Source organism: Diadema antillarum, unplaced genomic scaffold (genome assembly GCF_040938485.1).
Source record: "Diadema antillarum isolate AM-2024a unplaced genomic scaffold, OU_Dant_1.0 seq00000946_RagTag, whole genome shotgun sequence".
Lineage (NCBI taxonomy): Eukaryota > Metazoa > Echinodermata > Echinoidea > Diadematoida > Diadematidae > Diadema > Diadema antillarum.
Window position 1 is genome coordinate 17,794 of NW_027271795.1, and position 22,520 is coordinate 40,313.

Below are 22,520 nucleotides of genomic sequence, written 5' to 3' on the forward strand. Positions count from 1 at the left end.
GTTGTTGTTGTGTTGTTTCTTTTTCTTTTTTTTCTTTTTTTTTTTGGGGGGGGGGGGGTCCCGTAAGCATGTTCATGGCATTGCTTTTTGTTAAAGTAGGCCATGGTTGAGAATGTGTTTATCAATATCATGTGCTCTTATCATTCATATTGTACATGTCCTTGCTCTCATCTATTTTATGTGTGCCTTTTTGTTGTCATCTTCCTTTCTTTCTTCCCTATATTCATCCTGTCCTTCTCCCTTTCTTTGTTTTGTTTTGTTTTGTTTTTTCCAAAAGTGCTATCTTCTTTTTATTAATTTAGTACTACTTATTCCTCAGTGTAATCTTTCTTTTTCTGTCTGTTCTTGTCATTATCATCCTTCATCCCATTTTTTACTTCTCATTTCTTCATCCATTCTTTTGTCAAAAAACAAACAAAACAAATGCCCCACCTTAATGATGTAATAAAAGGCATAAACACCAAACTTTCTTCTTTCTAAAAGAGGAGTTAAGTGGAAGTAACAGACTGGTAGAACATTTTAATCCAATTAGACATTCATACTTGAGGGTCAATTTCAATTGAAGGTCAGTTAATGCAGCCACAGAGTCCTGTGGCTAGGGAACTCAGAGTGGCCATCTTGGTCATGTGACCATGACTGGGAGACAAGAACGGATCAGCTGCGAGGGTTTGGCAACCCAGTGCGGTGTATCGCCTGTCTGCGTGGAGTTCTGACAGAGCCGTCAATGTCAGAATCGTGACAAAGCCCCAAAATGAGCTGAGGTGTCCTCGTCGATTACACAACACATTGCCAGCCCTGGTTCAACCACACAAGTGCATTTGAGGTTGTCGCCCCATTTTGAACTGTTTTCGGTTTGCACTTCGTGCCATGTCCGCAATGATCTGTAGGAGCTGGTTACCTCCTGTCAAGATCAATCTGCCTGTGGTCATAGCTTTGTGAAAAACCCCCTGTTCAAACGCAGGCTAGTTTATACCAAAACTTCATAAAAAAACGATGTATAAAGAAGATTTGTATAGTTGACAGACCGTTTAGACGCTAATCTCAACCGTTCTGGAAACCATGTGCAGTTTCCAACTGCGCATGCTGTTGTGGTCATGAGTGACAGCTATGGCGTCACCTTTCGTGCCCGCTCCTATTAAGCCCCGCCCGGTTATACTGTTCTATGTTCGCCATACGTTCAGACGCACAATGGACACGATGGAATGCTGATTTGCTATCGAGTTCTAGTTCGAAACCATGCTCTGACCGTCATTTCGTTACATGTTGTTTCGTTATACATTGTTTCGTTAGTCAGCGTTCAGACCTATAAATGCATCGTACAGCTATACATTTTGGTATAGCTATTACCATTCTAGTATAATTTTTTTTCTTCTGAACACCCTGAAAGTACAGGTAATGCTTCTTGAATAATTGTGTTTGCAACAATGGCCCAATGACAGCTCCAGTGGCCTTGCAGTAGAATTGATCAGATTCACACATATACCCGGTAAATGTCATATTTTTCCCGAATGAAAAACCAACCAACAAACAAACATACAAACTTTTTGTAGTACAATGTTATGATTGGTCAATTTTTTCTATCAGCCCTGTGCAGCTTTTTTTCCTCACAGATGAGTGCTTATGAGAATTGGATGTTTTTCTTCTGCATTCTCACTCACTGGAAAGTTAATCATCAAATGATCAAGGTCAATGGTCAATACATTGACTGAAAACATAATAATTCATACCATACCTTCAGCAAGGAATGTCCAGAGGTATTACTGTTTAGTAGAGAGGATAAAAATATCATGTATAAAAATCATGATTGAATCATGATTTTTATGTAATTACAGAGGTGAAAGGGATGAAAAGTTGAACCAGAAATCAATTAGGGACTCTAGCATTAATGCATTATGTGTATTAAACTGTCCCCATTCTTAAATTGTTTTTAACTATGTATGCTTGCTGTTAAATGAAAATGTTTGAATTACCTCACTCTTTGCGATATCAGTTTTAATAAATTGCTTAAATTTGTGACTTCTTCCTCGAAATGAAGTATTGCAAGAACATTTTCTTTAGTGAAAATGTTTGTTTTTTTTCCTACTGAAAGGCAACCCCCCCCCCCTCCCAAGAGAAAACAACACACCAAAAAAAAAAAAAAACATGTACAGTCTCTTGGCCATTCTAAACTTCAAATTCAGTTCTGCTGTGTTTCAATGCACAATTGACTAGAACTCGGAACTCCAAGCCCAGGTCGCCAGGCTGCGTGCAGAAGTGGAGAAGGGCGAGGCGCACCGACAGAACATCGAGTACGAGCTGGCGTTGGCGCGCAATTCGGCGAGCCGGGAGAAGATTGGGTCATCGGAGAAAGAGGAACAGCTGAAGGGCATCATTACGTCGCAGAGCGGTGAGTTTCAGTTGTGGTGATTGACAGACAGTCTCCGCAAGATGCTGGAGTACCAACGATTCTACATGCTGACTCTCTTGGCTAGCCTGCAATTACAGAATAATATTTCTATCATACTGTGTAAATGGGCGATTTTTCGAAGTTTTACCGATCTGAGTCAAGGTATTTGGTAGTAAATGTCATGGCATAGCAGTGTTTATTTTTAAGGAAAATGGAGACCAAAATGGGCCGGGGGGGGGGGGGGGGGGGGAGGTGTTTTGTTGATTACATTTGCATGAGTTCTGCATTAAATCAGATATTACTTTTTCATCTCCGGTTCACCAGGGTGATCTATGTTTAGATCCTTAGTTATATGAATCTCTTGTTTCCTTTTTTTTTTCTGCTTCTTTTGTTTTTTTTAATTATTTGGTTGCAGTGAGCTTTTAAGCTTGTGAAAGAGGATCGTAGAGAGCGTACAGCATTCCCAATGCGCGGAAATTGTTCATTAGCCCGTGTGGAAAGCTCCTCAAGTTCTCTGGAAGTATGCCAATAGATTGTGAAGGCGCACATGATGGCGTTCAGTGTACCGCTAGTCAGAGCTTTAGTGTTGATATGGCAGTGTGTGTAGCGATGGTGACAAATTGCTTGTCTTATTGTTCCCTGCTGCCAGAGTAATGGCACACTTCACGAATGTATTGGGGATTACTCACTGGTTCCTTTTGCTGTACGACGTGGGAGCGGCATAATTGGCTCATTCGTGTTTCCTGCCTCTCTCCCTGACGAGATTTGTCAATGAGATAAACGGTTGACTGTGAGCTTTAACACTGATGTCATTCCACTGTCCCACCTGCAGTTTTTTTTTTCCCCCGGGAACTTAGCAATGGAACCAGCTGCTGTGATTTTTTGCTGTATTTTTCTCTTTTAATGCATTTTAAGCAGTCATAATTACAAGAAAGTACTTGTACTAACTAGCTGAATTGATCATGAAATTTTCATGTTTGTAATTGTTTTGGTCCTTCCCCCATGAACTTTTTACCTCCTATATTAATTGGTTAAGAGTTTTATGTGAAGGAAATGCAATCCTTTAAGCTTTCTGCATGTCTCCCCATACCTGAAAAGTAAAATTTTAAGTTTGATTATTTAATTTTCAGTTAAGGTTTGTGCATGAATGTTTTGCTATGGTTTTCGGGAAAGTAATGTTCTATCTTGCCCAATGGTATTTCACAGAATTGACCCCCTCCCCCCCCCCCAAAAAAAAGGAAATGCTGAATAAGTACCATTTAAGTTTAATTTTTATATGCTAAATTTGTAAATGATTTTGTGTATGTCACCTGATCATCTATTTGGTAAGTATAAATTTTTCAAATTGATAAAATTCTTGCATCAAATTGTTTTCATTGTAACTGATTGACAAATACATTGACATAGATAATCAGTGTTTAGTAGTAGCCATGACAAAGAAATCATGGGCGTACATACTCGCGCAGGATTCGAACCCAAGACCTCTTGATCACCAGACAAGAGTCTTATCTACTAGACTACCGAGCTTCCAACCGACAGCCACTTTAATTTCGCAAATTTCGCGAGAGCCAAGATTCACAAAATTGAAGTGTACGTGAAAGTTCTTATCTACACTATATGCATTGAATGTTAGAGGCAACTCGCGAAAATTTCATGCCGCGAAAAAGGCCGTCGGCTCCAATTCGTGAAAATTTCATGCTGCGAAAATATGGAGTTTTACAGTAATTCTTCCGTCGGGTTGTTTTTACTGCAACTGATTCACAAATTGCCTACATCAATGTAAATAAGCACTGAAATAATCAGTGTTTAGTAGTAGCCATGACAAAAGAAATTACATACTCGGCCAGTAATTTGCAATGAAATATCAATTTGTTAGTGTGTGCTTTCCTCTCGCTCTCTCTCTCTCTCTCTCTCTCTCTCTCTCTCTCTCTCTCTCACTTTTAGCAATGTAAAGATGGTCATTAGTGAAAGCCATGAAACTTGTGCATCTTTGTGACCTAGTTATGTATGAGAAAAATATATATTTTCCTTTTAGAAATATATGATACATTGTCAGATATTCTGTATGAGATGCCTAACCTCATTTCTAATCCTTCCATCATGGGCGGTCCATCTTGCCCTCTCCTTCAGAGAAACTATCTTCCCTGAGCAGTCAGCTCCAGTCACTCCAGAGCCAGGCCAGCCTCCATGAGCGGGAGATGGTGCAGCTGAGAAACAAGCACCAGAGGCAGCTGGATGAAAAGGTGAGGACGTCTCCATGGTAACGGGGCAGCCGGCAGGTTCTTCTTCTTGTGTGAGATGCACGGCTTCAGAGTAATTCTCATATTTTGTATGTTACATACACCTGTGTAGGCTGACAAAATATTAAGAGAATATTACAATTGGTATTTTGGGGAATATTCCTTCTTTTTATTTGGGAGGGGAGGTCATATTCTGTTTGGTGGTTTGCATACAAAAAGTATGTGTGTAGTTTGTGTATTATTCATTATGCTATTTTCCTTGCCTAACCCTCTTGTTTCCATACTGTCTAGGAGATAAGGGTACCATATACGCTCATTTTGATCATTTTGATACCAAATATGGACAAACGATACACTTTTCAGCCTGTTGTGTGCAAAACCAATTCTCTCTTGCTTTGTACAGCAGCCATCACTGGATGTAGCCATCATTTTGAGTTCATCTTCGAGGTCTGACATATTGAGGTATACAGCTTACTCCAAAATGAAATCTCACATGATAAACGGCATACAGCATTTAAGTCTTAGACCATGAAAAGTCTTTTTTCTTTTTCTTTAGTCAGAGAGAGAAAATGTTTGCGTGCAAAGACAACAGACAAATTAATGTAACTAGAAATTTGGGGCCTGTTGCATGAAACATTCAACCTGAGAAATACTCTGGTAAGAACTGAAAACTCGGGTTAGTATGATGTTGCCATTGACTTTAACAGGAAAAACTCTTGAAAATCAACCTGATTTTTTTCTCAAGTGAATAGTTTTATGCAGCAGGCCCCTGGTGCGCTCTGAGCTCATCACCCTTTTGTTGGTGTTGTTTTTGTCCTCTCTATACCCAGGAAAAGCAGGTTGCCAGCATCTTAGCTGAGAGAGATGTCCTCCAGACAGCCAAGGAGGAGATTGAACAGGTCTTCCACGAGCAGGAGAGGTGAGTCAGGGAGTAGCATCTCTTTAAGAGTCAGGTCACCTTGGCATAGAAATATTTTGAAACCATGTGTGTGCTGCCATTCACAGGCTATGTTCTGTGTACTCATGTTCATGGGTGTACAAAGTCACAAACTGAAGATGAGATTTCTTGGTGTCACTAGTCTGGGTGTACAATTGTGTTATAAATGCATCATAAGTAAAATCAAAAGGGATTGACTTACCAGTAATCGGCTGCTTCAGTAGCCAGGGCGGTACTGTGTAAAGTCAGTGAAGATTTCAGGATCTTGGAGGAAAAGGATTACTGTATACGCCATATATTTCGCGAGTCTAAATTTTCGCGAATCGAGAATTCCCAACAATTTCGCGAGTGGTTAAATTCGCGATCGTGGAGTCCTGTACTGGACGGAAAAGTGTACACGTGTACGTCACATTCACATCCGGGATCAGAGTCAATATTTTCGCGTGTCTTTTATTTCGCGAATAGCACCCGACTCGCGAAATTCGCGAAAATAAAAACCTCGCGAAATATTCGGCATATACAATAATAGACTGCACATAGAACACACTTCCCTCCATTGCTGATCATTGATTGTTTCATGCATTATCATTTTAGTGCGGAAACCAGGAACTTTACGCGCCCCTGCATAAGTTGTCTTTTTGAACGTTGTGCAAGAGTTGAAGAATTTCAGGAACTTTTCTCATTTCTTTGCATTCTTGAGGTTCCTTGAATTGTGCTGTTGTCTGCAAGTAGGCAACAGAAGATGCCAGGGTTGAACAATGGCAAAATTTACAACACATAAGACGGGCAAATTATCTATTTTAGTAATTGTATTGTGTTTGATTGATGAATATATGTTCAGATTTGGGGAAGTGATTGGCAGTTGCCTTTCCACATTTTGTTGATAATGGACGTTTATTCATCTTAAGCAAAATGAATAAAATCTTCAGACATATCACTGTTCACCCCCGCCCCTTCCCTTTGATGTGCAGCTTGTACGCTGATGCCCAGGAGAAGATCTCAGAGCTGCGCATCGAGAGAGACACCCAGACACAGACGGTCAGGCAGAAGCTTCAGGATCTCCAGCTCAGTGCCGAGAGAGAGGAGGCCGCGAAGAGAGAAATCATGGTCAGCCAAAGTAGATTTCTATCTTTTCTGATCAGTCTTTTGTTCCTTTAGTCCTATCATATTTCAAAAGTCGATTGTCCCTTTGAGTGTTATCATATTTCACTTAGAGAGGTGATGGAAATAATGTTTTCTGATTGCTCTGGTGTTTTCCTGTCTATCTGTCTCTCTACCTGTCTACTTATACATAATTATTTTGTTTCACGTAGTAGCCTGATGAATATCCTATAAGTATCTCAGCAAAACCACTCATAATTTGTATATATTATGCATATATGCATATATCAAATGAATCATTCTGATTGTGTGTTATTACTCTCTCCATCCAGTTCAACTTTGACCTGGAGAGTCAAGTTCTGGATGCTAGATTACTACCTTCACATAACTTTGGGGGTTTTTTTTCTCTCTCTCTCTTTCTTTTCTCGCAGGCTGCCAAGGAAGAAATCCGAGAATTACAGGAGAGGATAGAAAAGGAGAGAGCGGCACACACAGAATCTAAATTCAATTTTGAAATTGTACAGGTAAGTTTCTTCAGTTACAAACCCACATTTGGACAAAAAAAAAAGAAAACCAACAAAACAAAACAAAACAATATCATAAGTAAAGAGCGAGATCTGCAGAATTTGACATTTGGCAGAAATTTTCAGCTTAGAAAGAAAAAAAAAAATCACATACATTACTTCATGAATAAAAGTAAAATCCAGAATAGGAGTGCCAATAATCCTTGGAGAATTTTTCCAATCACTAGTTATTGTGATTAAAGCAATGAAACAAGAGCAATTATAACTGAGTGAGTATTGAGTAATTGGACAAAATCAGACAAATGTGGAGATTATCATTATCATATTTAATATTTTAAGTTCTACAAAGTTACTGAATAGCCACATAATTAGTTACAGTGCTTCATACAAAGCTTTCATTTGCATAAAGAAATTTTGTGCGTATGGGTGTGTGTTTCATAATTGGATTGATTAAAAAAAAGATTTTGGGAAATAATAATTTGAATCAAACAAACAATGAATATTGGTGAATTTCTCACTCCTAGCATGTATATTCAGAGACACCCATAGATAATATTTAGAGCTTTTGATCACCTATTGACTTTTGTCCCTTTGCAGTGTCAGAAGCGTGATTTGGAGGGAGCCCTCAGTGTTGAGAAGTCTGCCAGGGAGCAAGCTGTCTACAATATCGAGACACTGAGCAAGCAGATCAGGTGATCTATTACTAGCATACAGGAAATGTCTTAAATTAGCTGTAAATGGAAGATAGGAATACAAATGCTGCAAGACTCTTGACAGCACAGGATGGGGAATATGTTAATAAGTCTTGATAAGTATGCATAGAAAAATTTCATGTTCAAGTTGAAGGTTTGACAGTTAGCTTGGAGAAAAGGATAACTCATTGCTCATGATTCATCTGCGAATAATGATAATGATATATTATGATAATGATATGGTCTTATTTACCCAGGGTAGCCTCTTAAGTGTTGACATTGTTCTACCAAAGGGCCTTGCCATTATTATTACGGTAGCATAGCCAGGTACCCATTTATACACCTGGGTCAGGAGGGACATTGTATATAAAAACATCTTGTTCAAGAACATAAGCACTGGGCTGGATTCAAACTCGGGTCCCCCGATTGGGAGTCGGGAGTCTTATCCGCTATGCCACTGTGCCCCCACTAAATGGAAGGTAAGAATGAATGAACTTGAAATGTCTCTACTCTTAGCTGAACCATTGAGCTGGTAGTAAATATTCTCTGAATCCTAAATATGCTGCGCAGGTCTGATTAGAGCATGGAATTTCCTGATTTAGTAAATGCTGAATAGTTAGCAATGCTTGTTGGTCTGATCATCTCCCAGCATCATTCTCTTCAAGCTTTGATGTTAAAAAAAATGGAGAAAAAAAACTAAACATGCATCTGTATGTTCTTAAGAATGAAAGTTTTTGGTGGTAAACAAAATGGAAAATATGCTTTTTGTTTAGTCCTTTATGAAACATAATTTCCAACATTCTCATGGAGGCAGCATTTTCTCTTGCAACATGTACAGTATCTGAAATAATATGGCTTTGCCTCAGGAGTATTAAATACAATACATACAGTTTTATTCTTTTTTAAAATGATAACACTTTTTATGTCAATTTTGCAGGGAACTGGAGTCAGCATACCAAGAAGAGAAAAAGGAACATGCTCTTGCCAAGGAAAGGTTAAAAAGGTACTGTAACCGGATGTGATCCATTGAAATCAAGAGAGGAGTGGTAAATTTGGACAGAGTTACCACCTGTCTTTGCTTTAAATTTTGAAGTGCATAGTGCTGATTGGCTCGTTTCTCTGCAGGAAAAATCAGAGTGGTTAAAATCTCTATTCCCCTTTCAGCTGAGGCTAGTCACATTCCCGTGCAAGATTCTATTCATCACTAAATTTTGTGTGGAAACAATAAAAGTGTGTGATAAAATACCACTGTGTGCTCTGTGGAGTGGCTGTTTACTTGCTAGTATTAAGGCTGGTAGTTTTCTCCTTGTTGGTGATGGTATTCTAAACTCTATCTCTGTCCAAACTGAATCTGACTTTTTGCGAGCTCCAACCTTCGGAGCAAAGCGTGTGCATGTAGCACCGTCCCTTCACGGGTGTAAATCCTCAAGGCCTTTTAACAAAGTTCATGGAGAGTTGAGTTAGTGGCCATATAGTAAATCATGGCTGTCTATAGACAGCCTATATGCTGCGGTCTGACTCTATCGACAGTCTATATGCTGCTGTCTGACAAGCCTGAGACGTATATAGACAGGAGCAACGTCAGGTGCCAGGGTGTGTGTATATCTTTTAATGTCGGAAAGGCAAAACACACCGCAAGTAGTCTGCGCATCAGTAGATGAGTATTCCATAATACATTGAGGCATTATACGTACATACATTTGTATGCATTATTCTACAGTCATATGTATCTATGTATGTGCTGTGTGTTCATATGTGCTTGTGTATAGGTATGTTTGTAGCCACGATTTGCAGCCAGATGAATTTTGATGGCCGCTGATCATATAATGAAAAAAGCGTATGTCTTTGTCGTGCTGTTTTCAAGGCCAGGCTTTGTCGTCGATAACATATGAAAAACAGTAAAAATGAATTGATATTGGGTCTCAATGAGAATCCCTCCTATGCTATGTAACGCACCATTGCAAACTTTTTATTCGTTTGATGGGGCTATGACTCAAAGCAACAGAAATGCAGTCAGTTGGACTGCACTTACAAAGTGGATTTCAGAAAAAAAAACGTAAACATAAGTTTTCAATAGGAGCCACTCTCAAGATGTAGCAAAGGAAAACTGCTCATAAATGCTGAGTCATTTGACATTATGACCTTAAACTTTCCTTCACTGCCGGGTAATGAAAATTATTCGTTCCCTGCATTTGAGCCAAAGTCTATTTGTGTGACTTTTTTTAGCACAAGGCGGATATGATAAGTTTGTTTATACACCTTCAGTGCCAAAATTTCTGTTTGCATGAACGCCGTGGCTAATAGAAACTGTCATTGGTGACATGGAATTGAGTGAGGTGTGTCACACCTTGGCCTGTTGTAGTATTAAGGTCTCTGTCGGAATATGTATCCAACCTGGGGCCACAATACCCTGGTAAAATCACAAACACCAAAGTTATGAAAAATGAAAAATTAGGTCATTATGTTGTTGTTGTTGTTTTTTTTTTTTGGGGGGGGGGGGTGGGTGTTCAATGGTCAGTGATCTCTCCTCCCCCACCCCCTCTCCCCCAACATTAGACAACGTTGCCAAGCCTCTTTCCACTCTGAACTGGTAATAGTACATCATACCAGACAGACACCTAAACAGCGTTTTTATGCCTCCGCCACGAAGTGGTGCCGGAGGCATTATGTTTTCGGGTTGTCCGTCCGTCCGTCCGTCCGTCCGTCCGTCCGTCCTTCCGTCCGTCCGTAATGAATTTTGTGGACAGGGTAACTACCAAAACCTTTTGAGGTATCCTAATGAAACTTGGCATGTATGTGTATTAGGGGGTGAAGTTGTGCCTATCAACTTTTGGGTGCACATGCTCAAGGTCAAAGGTCAAAAGGTCAAGGTCAAATGTTTAAAACTTTACTATTTCCCCCATATCTATGCAATGCCTGAAGATATTTTCTTGAAACTTAGTGTATACATGTACTACCCAATTAAGATTCTCTGGTGAAAGTTTGGGGTCATGAGGTCAAAAGGTCAAAGGTCAAAAGGTCAAGTAAAATGTTAAATTTTCACTTTTTTCTCTTTATCTTGGAAATTGTTCAAGGTATCTTCATGGAACATAGTATATATATGCATCTACTGACTGGCAGTGGTTATCTAGGGAATTTAGGGTTCATGGGGTCAAAGGTCAGGGGTCAAAGGGCAAGGGCAATACTTCAAAATTTTACTATTTTCCTTATATTTATGCAATGCCAGCAGGACTTTTTTTTTTTTTTTTTAACTTGATGTATGCATGTATAACCCAATAGAGATTCTCTGGGATTTTTTTTTTTTTTTGCCAAGAAGGTCAAAGGTCAAAAGGTCAAAGATCAAGTGAAAGTGCTGAACTTAATTCTTTCTCCATATCTCGGAAGTGGCTCAAGTTATCTTGAAACTTAGAACATGCTGAATTTATGTATGTTCTGCCTGACAGTGATTCTCTTATAAATCAAAGGCCAGATGAAAATGATAACAATTTACTGTTCAATACAGAAATTGCGCTTTTTCTCCATACCTTGAAAATTACTCAGTGCATAAACTTATGAAATGGTCAAAGTCAAGTTAAAGTTCTTAAATCCCCAAATACATGCTCTCCTATTCATCCAATTAAACATAGGTCAAGGAAGGTAAACATTCAATACATTTGTGACAAATATGTCATTTTAATATTTTGCCAATTTTGTGAAAATGTAATCACACATTGTCCACATGTACTATAGACCTATTAGGAGAATCATGCATTATTGCGGAGGCATACGAGTCGCCATAGCGACATTTCTAGTTCTTTTTATAAATTGGTAATTAATTCAACCACCTCCATGTTTCAAATGCTTTGTTGATCATGGTATTCAAGATTGGGTTCATGTTTTCCAGAAAAAAACATGCAAAAAATCTGAACCTCTCTTTGATTACTATACTCCCTCAGATACATAAATGCAGTGTTGCTTTTGCAGCATACTTTCGCGAACTTGAGCCGACAGCCTATTTCGCAACATGAAGCCTCCGCAAATTGCCACTAGCATTCAATGCATTGTGTAGAATCACACTCATTTTGCTTTTTTTTCGAATCTTGACTCCTCACGAGAAGTTTTCATGCACAGAAAATTTTTTGGAAAATGAAATTCAGCGTTTATGGTCATGGAAAAAAAAAATTCCAGGGCTCCTACTCTCATATCAATGAGCAGGTCCTGAGGGATCATCTTTCCAAATTTAGTGTTTTTATCCACTATGTAACAGTAATTTCACTATAGCCATCTAACTAATGGGGGCTGAGTCATATATATGTTTTCTTGTCTATTATATCTTCATCTTGTTTATACTGCTTGTAAACAACATGTATGAATGTGATTTATTTATCTTTTTTTTTGGGGGGGGGGGGAGGGGGTCATTTTAAGCATGCTTTTAGCTTGACATCAAATTTGAAGAGATATTTACGAATGCTAGGGAGCATTTTCTGCTACATTTTATCACGCTATGATTAGTTTGTTGTTTCTTTAAAGATGACACAGCGTTGGTGAGAAAAGAGAGCTATAGTCGGATAAGTCCTTGCTACTTTATGTTAGCTTTCAGAGTGTCATCAAGTTTGGAAAGCATTGCACTAATGATTTACAGTAAGTTACTTCTGCTTTTCTTAAATATGAATGTTTAAATAGTGCTTTTCAAAGGAGCCGCTTAATCCAATCCAATTTTGCCCACTTGATGTTGGCATATTGTGAAGAGTATTCAGATCGGCATTGCTGTGTGCCTAGCACAGCTGTGCTTGTGTCACCTGTCAATGATGCTGAGGCCTGCAAGCAGTTTAGGCACCTTTTTTATGCCTCCGCCAGGAAGTGGTGCCGGAGGCATTATGTTTTCGGGTTGTCCGTCCGTCCGTCCTTCCGTCCGTCCGTCCGTCCTTCCGTCCGTCCGTCCTTCCGTCCGTCCGTAATGAATTTTGTGGACAAGGTAACTATCAAAACCTGTCGAGGTATCCTAATGAAACTTGGCATGTATGTGTATTAGGGGGTGAAGTTGTGCCTATCAACTTTTGGGTGCACATGCTCAAGGTCAAAGGTCAAAAGGTCAAGGTCAAATACATAAAATTTCACTATTTCCACCATATCTATTGAATGCCTGAAGATATTTTCTTGAAACTTAGTGTATACGTGTATTACCCAATTAAAATTCTCTGGTGAAAGTTTGGACGATGAGGTCAAAGGTCAAAGGTCAAAAGGTCAGGGTCAAATACATAAAATGTCACTATTTCCACCATATCTATTGAATGCCTGAAGATATTTTCTTGAAACTTAGTGTATACATGTATTACCCAATTAAGATTCTCTGGTGAAAGTTTGGGTCATGAGGTCAAAGGTCAAAGGTCAAAAGGTCGGGGTCAAATACATAAAATTTCACTATTTCCACCACATCTATTGAATGCCTGAAGATATTTTCTTGAAACTTAGTGTATACATGTATTACCCAATTAAGATTCTCTGGTGAAAGTTTGGGTCATGAGGTCAAAGGTCAAAGGTCAAAAGGTCAAGTAAAAATATTAAAACTTCTTTTTTTTCTCCGTACCTTGGAAAATTGTTCAAGGTATCTTCATGGAACATAGTATATACATGTACTGACTGGAAGTGATTATCTAGAGAATGTAGGGTTCATGGGGTCAAAGGTCAGGGGTCAAAGGTCAAGTGCAACACTTCAAAATTTTACTATTTCCCTCATATTTATGCAATGCCAGCAGGGTTATTTTTTTTTTACACTTGGTGTATGCATGTGTAACCTAATAGAAATTCTCTGGAATCTTTTTTTACCTCAAAGGTCGAAAGGTCAAAGATCAAGTGAAAGTGCTGAACTAACTTTTTCCTCCATATCTCGGAAGTGGCTCAAGTTATCTTGAAACTTAGTACATATTATGCATGTTCTACCTGAAAGTGATTATCTTGTGAATTTTAGGGTCAAGGGCCAGATGAAAATGGTAACAATTTACTATTCAATTCAGAAATTGCACTTTTTCTCCACACCTGTACCTTGAAAATTACTCAATGCCTAAATGTATGAATGGGTCAAAGTCAAGTTAAAGTCCTTAAATCCCTAGATACATGCTCTCCTATTCATCCAATTAAACCTAGGTCAAGGAAGGTGAACATTCAACACATTTGTGACAAACTTGTCATTTCAATATTTTGCCAATTTTGTGAAAATGTAATCACACATTGTCCACATGTACTATCTAGACCTATTGGGAAAATCATGCATTATGGCGGAGGCATACCAGTCGCCAAAGCGACATTTCTAGTTTCTTTATTTTCATTGATTTTTTTTTTTCTCGTTAGAGTGAACGAGGAGAATGCTGCCACCAAGGATCTGCTCTCGGCTGAGATGGAGCAGAAACGAGAGGTGCTGACGGGAACCACCCACCAGATAGAACTCTACCAGAAGAACTTCAATGGCCTGAAGGAGGAATTATCAAAGGTCTGTGTGCAGGGTAATCAGTGACGTGTGCAGTTTATGCTTTCATTACTTCAATGGCCTGAAGGAGGAATTATCTAAGGTCTGTGTGCAGGGTAATCAGTGATGTGTGCAGTTTATGCTTTCATTACTTCAATGGCCTGAAGGAGGAATTATCTAAGGTCTGTGTGCAGGGTAATCAGTGATGCGTGCAGTTTATGCTTTCATTACTTAATGGGAGTGTGAAGTTATATTAGTACTTCTGTTGATGGTACCTCTGTGCAGTTAAGCAGTGGATGGCAGGTTTTTATCCAATCCCAGGCTGGTTTCTCCTTTTCACCGAGTCTGTTTTATACTGGTTGATTAATGTGATCTTGTGTACAGAGAGCTACAACAAAATATGTGTTTGTTAGATGTGTTTAATTCTCATTTGTGGATACAAAGTGTGTGTTTGGGGGGGGGGGGGGGGGAGGGGAGGGGAGAATTCCACTAGGGTAATCAACTTGTATGTTTTACAGTATTTAGTATGCTTTCCTTCATTTTTAACAAAAGTGAGAAAATATTATTTCTAAATGCAAAATATTTTGTTGTTTTCTGAAACATCATTTAGTATGCTCAGTATGGGCAATTTTTTTCTACTGTTTAACCAAAATATGTTGGGGTTTTTTTTGCCTGCAAAATGTGTGTGAGTGTTTTTTGGGTTTTTTTTTTTTTGTTTGTTTATGGGGCAACAATTTGTTTGTTTTCCTATCTACAGAGGCTTGCTGCCCTGTTGCATATTTGTATGTGTGTGTGTGTGTGTGTAGAGTAGTATCCACAGAAAAGTCAGTTGTATGTGATTTCATCACTGATAATGTATCATCCTTTCTCCAGGCCAAGAAGAGACAGATCTACCTCGAGGAGACCTATGGTGGCTGCATGCGCGAGCTCGAACTCCTCCTCACAAACTTTCACGTCCTCGGGGAGGGCAACATCCGGCCGAAGAGGAAGACCAAGGGAAAGGGAAAGAGGAGGGCAGGGGATGAGGTGTCCGGGGCTGGGAGCACTGGAGGGGCGCTGGACCTCTCCCCATCAGCGGTGCTGGAGACCCTAAGACACACCCTGACTGACTACCAGAGAAGACTGGACGAGACGTCCCAGGAGGTACAGTGTCATGTTGATGGTGTGGTGTGATGATGGTGTTGTGATGATGATGGTGGTGATGATGGTGATGATGGTGATGATGGTGATGATGGTGATGATGGTGATGATGGTGATGATGATAATGATGATAATGATGATGATGATGAAAGGGAGGAGGAGGAGGAGGAGGAGGATAATGATGATGATGAGGAGGAGGAGGAGGATAGTGATGATGATGATGATGATGGTGATGATGGTGGTGACGATGGTGGTGTTTGTGCTGATGATTATAATTCAAAGCATGATGGCAGTTACATGTATGCTTGTGTTGAGTCCAGTGGTGTCGTTATGACAAAGATGGTTGTTAGCAGAGTGATTATGGTGTGGATATTGCGGTGATTGAGTTAAGGATGATGGTATTGATGATGATGATAATGATGATGATGATGATGATGATGATGAGAATTGTGATGATGATAGTGATTTGGTAATGGACGGTAGGCATTGATGTGAGAATTTCTCAATGTTATGAAGCGAAAGTGATGAAATGGCATGATAGACTAGAGACATTTGGCGTCTGAGTTTTACAAAACCACTTCACGTGGTGGTACTGAACGTGGAACAAATCACATAATACTAAAAATCTGCAAAATATCCCCCAAAGTTTGTATTCTTGATTCATTTATGATTTGCCTAAAATACCTTAGTTTTGTTTAAAATCAGTGAAGAGCATATTTAGGGCAGTTCTGTCAATGCAATGTTGTAACATGATCATGAGTTTACTGCTGTTGCAGCAGGCCTGACAGTGTTCATAGAAAATATGACATTTATCATTCATAGTGAGGCATTTCTTTCTCATTGCTTTAATTTCACATGTACAGGTCAATTAAAATTCACCAAAGGGCAAGTAACATGAATGGGCACTTGCTTTATTACTAAGGATGAGGCCTTTGCCAGAATGGCCTTTTTATCAAGTGGTAGAAATATCTTGCCTTGCATTCTCCATCTCAGAATAAAGTTATATATACATGTCCTTGTTCTGTCTTTTTAAAATGTCATTCTGTTCCTGTAGCTGAGGCGGATGAGTACGCTGCACGAAAAACTTGCCAACGAGTGTGAACACTACAGGGAGGTCACCATTACTAGAGATCACATGGTGAAGGTAAATTTGACCCTGTAGATTCTGAGCCATGTCCTGATCCCAGTCAAAACACTTGTGTGGCTCTACTTTTATTTTGGATGCTTTGGAAGGGTGATATCATGAATATTGTTGCAGCAAACTTTGCTCTTTCTGCTCTGTGTAGTTTTCTTTGGTGTTGTTGTAAAACTTCATTGCTTGAACTGGTCATCCTGCTTTTATTGTTTTGGATGCATTTATGTGTTGACATGGGTTTCTTTTCTCTTTTTTTTTTAAATGGTAAAATAGGGAGCTATGTCCAGAGTGAGATCATTTGTAGCAATTCTAGTGATAATGCTTGTGAAAATTTGAAGCAGAGTCTTGACAAAATATGTGACCCGCTACAACAAAATGATCCTGAAGTCGGGCGAGGTCGATTATTTGAAAATTGCATGATATAATCCACTAATCTTTCTGCTTTAAATTGAACACATTTTATAAAGATAATCGGCTGCGGAGATATCGATGTTTAAAAGAGAGCATGTCGAGACATCTGGAAAATCACTGTTTCGAGAAAAGCGCCCTAAAAGTCTTCCTTTCGACGCAATCGCGAGCAAGGGAAACGCAAGTCAGTTTTCACCTCTGGACAATAGAAGGTAAGCCCTAGCAACCCCCGATGAGTTCATTCAAGCACATCAGCGTCGGCGGTCTCCTCATCAACCAATCAGTGACCAGGATGTGAGAAGCGGCTGAGCATAGCACACCCCGCCCGCACACACCAGTCGACTTGGCAGTGTGTGAGCTTCACGCTTCGGTTAGCAGCAAGCAGCAAACTGACCAATGAGATCACTCTGGTCGTTGTTAGGGGCGGAGCCTATCTGTGGCGCTCAATCCAAATTTTCGAACCAGTTTCTGCTTCGTTGAAACGCCAAAAAACATGGCTCAGAAAAACGCTATTTTTTAATCTTTCATTTGATCATTTTGCTTCAAAATTTCGACAGATGATAGAAGACATGTTAGACTCCAATAATATATCAAAATCAGGAAATCATAAATTTTGACCAATTTTAATGCTCTGACTTCAAACTCGATTTTCACGGCTTCAACCGTGCGCGACTTTAGGACCTTTTTGTTGTAGCGGGTCACATATGTTAAAGACTTGGTAGTGCAGGAATTCATAGGTGGCCTGATTCATTTGCTGCCCACCAGGGTACATTTGAAAACCACCATTCAAATAATTCAAGTCCGCGAATAATGTGCATTGAAGCAGATGCTCTTTGGTAATGGCTGACTCCAGTGGAGATTCTTTGACTACTGTATACGCCGAATATTTCGCGAGGTTTTTATTTTCGAGAATTTCGCAAGTCAGGTGCTATTCGCGAAATTAAAGACACGCGAATATATTGACTCTGATCCCGATGTGAATGTGACGTACGCGTGTACACTTCTCCGTTCAATACAGGCCTCCAAGATCACGAATTTAACCACTCGCGAAATTGTCGGGAAGTCCCGATTCGTGAAAATTTAGACTCGCAAAATATATGGCGTATACAGTATGTGCGTACTTACACAGAGATCAGTGATAAAGCTATGCACAATTTGTTATGGGCATTCTCTGATATATCCAGGTGGGCCAGCCTTCCCACTTCATGGTATCCCAATGCTACCGGGTCTTAAAAGATTTTGCTCCCATATATTTTCCATGGATGTGTTCTGCTTTGCCATAAAGAACTTGCAAGGCAAGTTGTCCAAGACCGTTCAGGAGCTGGAAAAGGTCAGGGGTCAAGTCGGCGAGAAGTGATAGAGCTCATGAAAGTTGCAATCAGAATGTTGACAAAAAGTAATAAAGATTCTGCTCCTGTATAAGATTTTCCTTATGTACGTTCTGATTTGCCATAAAGGACTTGCAAGGCAAGTTGTCCAAGACCGTTCAGGAGCTGGAAAAGGTCAGGGGTCAAGTCGGCGAGAAGTGATACAGTTCATGAAAGTTGCAATCAGAATGTTGACAAAAAGTAATAAAGATTCTGCTCCTGTATAAGATTTTCCTTATGTACGTTCTGATTTGCCATAAAGGACTTGCAAGGCAAGTTGTCCAAGACCGTTCAGGAGCTGGAAAAGGTCAGGGGTCAAGTCGGCGAGAAGGAGACAACGCTGTCCAGACTGACGGTCCGGCTGCAGAAGTCGGAGCAGGGGCAGGAGAGTGAGAAGAGTAAGGCCGACAACATGGCCGGGGAGTTTCTTAGACAGCTGTCAATACTGGAGGATGAACAGGAGGTAAGCTGATACTGAAGGGACAAACAGTCCTCCTTTTCTTGGTCTTCCCTTTTTTTTCCCCTTCTTCTTTTTCCTCTTCCTCCATCTCTTCTTCACTGGGTCCAGGATACTGTATAATTAAACTGTTATTTTCAGGAGGGTTTAATTTTCGCGAATTTCACGAATCACAGCTGGATCGCAAAATTTAACAACACGCGAAAATGTCTCCATGCGCCCTGTTAATAGTGCATTAACGTGAGCTTCAGCGTCAATTCGCAAAAACAACATCTCGCGAAAATGTCTATGGCCTCGTCATTCGTGAAAATATCTGTATGCGAAAATAACAGCGTATACAGTACATCATTATCCCAACAGTTTGCATGCAGCCAACAAGCAGCATGCGATTCACCTTTTCACTTTAGATGCTGCTGTGGCGCTATATACATCGATGTAATCAATTATATAACATTGCGTACCAACTACGATCAGGTATGCTCTGAGATTGCAATACTTCCGGCTTACCTTTCTGGTAATATTTCACATTTTTATCATTTCCGGATTGAACTTCTGTTATCAGAGTGTTATTTTACATAGTTTTAAGCATATGTGTCAATTTTAGAGCAAATTCAACAGTTTCTGCAGACATATTAGAACTATGTTTTGCCTTTTATTTTTAACTTTGCTGTCATCTGATTGATTAAAGATCTGAAAAATGTCTTGAATGCAGAGAAAGCCAAATACTTAGCCAAGCAAAGTAATTTGTGAGATTGATTTTTTTGAAATAATTTGTTGGATTTGTTGGATTCTTTCCATTTAAGTATTGAATTAAATGCTGGCCGAGGAGACCCCAAGTTCAATTTCTGCCCAATGCACCCATCCTGAGACAAAAGTACTATCCTAAAATACTGGTCTGACGATGGAAACCTGGCAATGCTTGGGAGATAATAGTGGCAGGGCACTCTGGGATAGCAGTATTAACACTGATGAGGCAACCTGTAGTAGATGAGATCATCATGGACCTTAACCCAAGAGTGTGACTCTTTGTAACTCTCCCCTCCCAGAGGCGAAGTCTGTACCTTCACAGCATATACCAGCGCCTCTTGGCCGGCCGTGTCGTCATGCAGGAGCAGCAGCTGGACAAAGAGGGCGCCCCTGGCTTCAGCTGGCAGGAGTTGAGCGTGGCAGTGCAGGAGGAGGTCACACAGCTCATGTCCAGCCTCAGCAAGGCTGCTGAGAAGGTGACAATGCTCTTCTTATCTGTCAATCTTCTCTCCTCTCCTTTAAAAGAATTATGAATATTAATATATGAATATATGGCTTATGGCCATTGTTTCAAAATACATCTATTTGTCGCTCAAAATTCTGTGTAAATTGTCAGCCGTTAATGATCGCCCCGACACTGTACAGGCATGCTAACCTGGAAACATTAAACTGCACATTACTTGAATATGAGACCATTCTGAAGCAAATAATTTTCACACAACAATAGATATATAATGTACTCTTAAATGAATCCCACAAGGATTGGAACAATCATCCTCCAGCATTCCCACTGATTCCCACTGATCAGTTACTAGCCATCCCCTTTAACAAGTATGCATTCATTTGTAACAAGAATACATTCACCCATAATAAGGAGTCATTTCTATGTCACAAGGATACATCCATATGAAGCAAGGAGGCATTTACCTGTAACAAGGAGACTCTCATCTGTAACAAGAATGCAATTTCATCGCTCTTCCCAACTCAGTGATAGACTGATTCAACTGCACTGTCTAGCAGGTTGACTACATTCCTGATGCAGCTGAGCCATGTTGATGGTCGAATATTCAGGTCGAGAGTGGTGGCAAAGGGGTATAAAATTAGCACTGTGAATTCATGTTTCTTTCAGGTGACCGCCCTCCAGAGTGAGCTGAGAGCCAAGAAGGAGCAGCTCCTCAAGGTGGAGGAGCACCACAGGGCAGCCCTCGAGAAACTGGCCCAGACTGGCCAACAGAGGGAGGCAGACTGGGGTCGCCAGAAGACAGAGATTGAGCATCGCTTCCAGAAGAAGATGGAGGACCTCCATGTGAAATCCAAGGTGAAATTTGTGTATTGTGGCTTCAAAGGGATGATAAGAACTGAATATCTGAATATGTTGTCTGCATGAAAATTTAGTGTTGGAAGATAATATAAATGTTTCTTTCTCACGTTTCCACTATTTCCTGTTTGGTAGCATCCCCCCCCCCCAAAAAAAAGGAGAAATATATATATATATATATGAATGTAATGTTTTACTGACCAAGCTGATTGATACATTCATATCATCAGCAGAAATACATGTTTGTTTAGTCAGATCAGCATAACTCTTGAAATCGCCATATTTGTTTGTTATCGAAGGGGAAGGACAGTACTTGTCCTAAAGACAACAGCTCTTTGTGATAGCAAGTCCAGAGATCTCATTCAGATTCAGAATGTTTTTTAATTGGGCCTGTGTTATCAAACTTCAGATGGCGGACGTAAATTTAAAGCTTGGTCCTTTTTTTCCTCTCCTCTGCGTTCTGTGTGACAAGAAATCAAAACTCCTGGCAGAAGAGGCTATGAGCAAAGCCAGACACAACGGCACGGCCAGGCAAGAGCTGGAGACTCAGGTCAGTCAGCTCACAGCTACCCTGGTGGATGTTCGGTCCGAGAACGCATCCCTACTCACCGCCTGTGCCCTGCTCAGCGGCGCGCTGCTCCCCGCCTACGCACGCATTGGCCGTCTGGCCGCACAGAGGCATGTCCTGGAGCGGCGAATTCGTAGCATGGACAGCTTCAAGCGTCAAGCGAGGGAGCTAGTGCAGACCCTGTCGATGGAGAACGGTAGCATCGGAGCCCCGAGGGGTGGCGGGCAGGCCAGGCGGGGTCTACTCTTACGGTTCCGGGTGGCTGCAATAGCCGTCATTGCAGCCCACAGGTAAGCAGATATTGACTAATGCAGATCAGAATAATGTTTCACAAAAACTACCAAAGTAATGATTATGCAAGGATGTCCTTCACCTCATATATCTCAAATTGGATTTTAGTTTAAAATGTTATGAAAAGTCATGTTTGTAGTAGATAACAGAGCAATCTCAGCATCTTCCCCACTAAATGTCACTACCAAGTTATAACAGCATGACAATAAATTGATCCCAAAATGCAAGCTCCTTGTTCTGATTTCCCGCCATAACATGATATTTAGAGAATTCTTATGTGCAGGTTATTAGAAGACTTGTGAGGTGATGATAGTGTTATTTTGTCTCATTTGCATGATGTGGTTGAAGCCATTGCCATTGTTTTGTGAAAACATAAGAATTTAAAATACCATTACTTTCATATTCTATTTCCAACTTTGATAAAATTTTGACTGTTTTGTCTGTTTGATTTTTACACTCTTTGTTTCCTAACAAGAACATGGCGTGGACTTGAATCTTAAATTGAGTTGGAAAAAATAATTGTTTTCATACCTTCAGGTTGTAACGTAAACAGTGCTATTTTCCTTGAAGATCAAGATCAACTACTGTAAAAGTGGATATTTTCGCGTGACTAATTTTTCGCGCTTGGCCTGGTCGGAAGAGTTTCGCGTGTTTTTAATTCCGCGGAATCAAGACATCACGCACAGGCACATATGGCAAGCAAAAACATTCGCGTGCTTTTATTTTCGCGCTTGTTTCTGGTTGCGCGAAATGCGCGAAAATTTTAA

At 40.1% G+C, this 22,520-nt stretch overlaps 1 protein-coding gene across 1 annotated transcript in view; it reads left to right on the forward strand.

Moving 5' to 3' along the window:
• Nucleotides 1-22,520, forward strand: part of LOC139741683 (coiled-coil domain-containing protein 171-like) — a 43,689-nt gene that overhangs the window by 11,301 nt on the left and 9,868 nt on the right. The window contains exons 4-17 of the mRNA XM_071652264.1: nucleotides 2,212-2,386; nucleotides 4,517-4,629; nucleotides 5,457-5,545; nucleotides 6,535-6,670; nucleotides 7,096-7,188; nucleotides 7,786-7,880; nucleotides 8,818-8,883; nucleotides 14,208-14,346; nucleotides 15,196-15,465; nucleotides 16,517-16,606; nucleotides 18,635-18,835; nucleotides 19,876-20,052; nucleotides 20,706-20,894; nucleotides 21,367-21,752. Coding sequence (XP_071508365.1) covers nucleotides 2,212-2,386; nucleotides 4,517-4,629; nucleotides 5,457-5,545; nucleotides 6,535-6,670; nucleotides 7,096-7,188; nucleotides 7,786-7,880; nucleotides 8,818-8,883; nucleotides 14,208-14,346; nucleotides 15,196-15,465; nucleotides 16,517-16,606; nucleotides 18,635-18,835; nucleotides 19,876-20,052; nucleotides 20,706-20,894; nucleotides 21,367-21,752 — 2,219 coding nt within the window. The remainder of the gene's footprint in view (nucleotides 1-2,211; nucleotides 2,387-4,516; nucleotides 4,630-5,456; nucleotides 5,546-6,534; nucleotides 6,671-7,095; nucleotides 7,189-7,785; nucleotides 7,881-8,817; nucleotides 8,884-14,207; nucleotides 14,347-15,195; nucleotides 15,466-16,516; nucleotides 16,607-18,634; nucleotides 18,836-19,875; nucleotides 20,053-20,705; nucleotides 20,895-21,366; nucleotides 21,753-22,520) is intronic.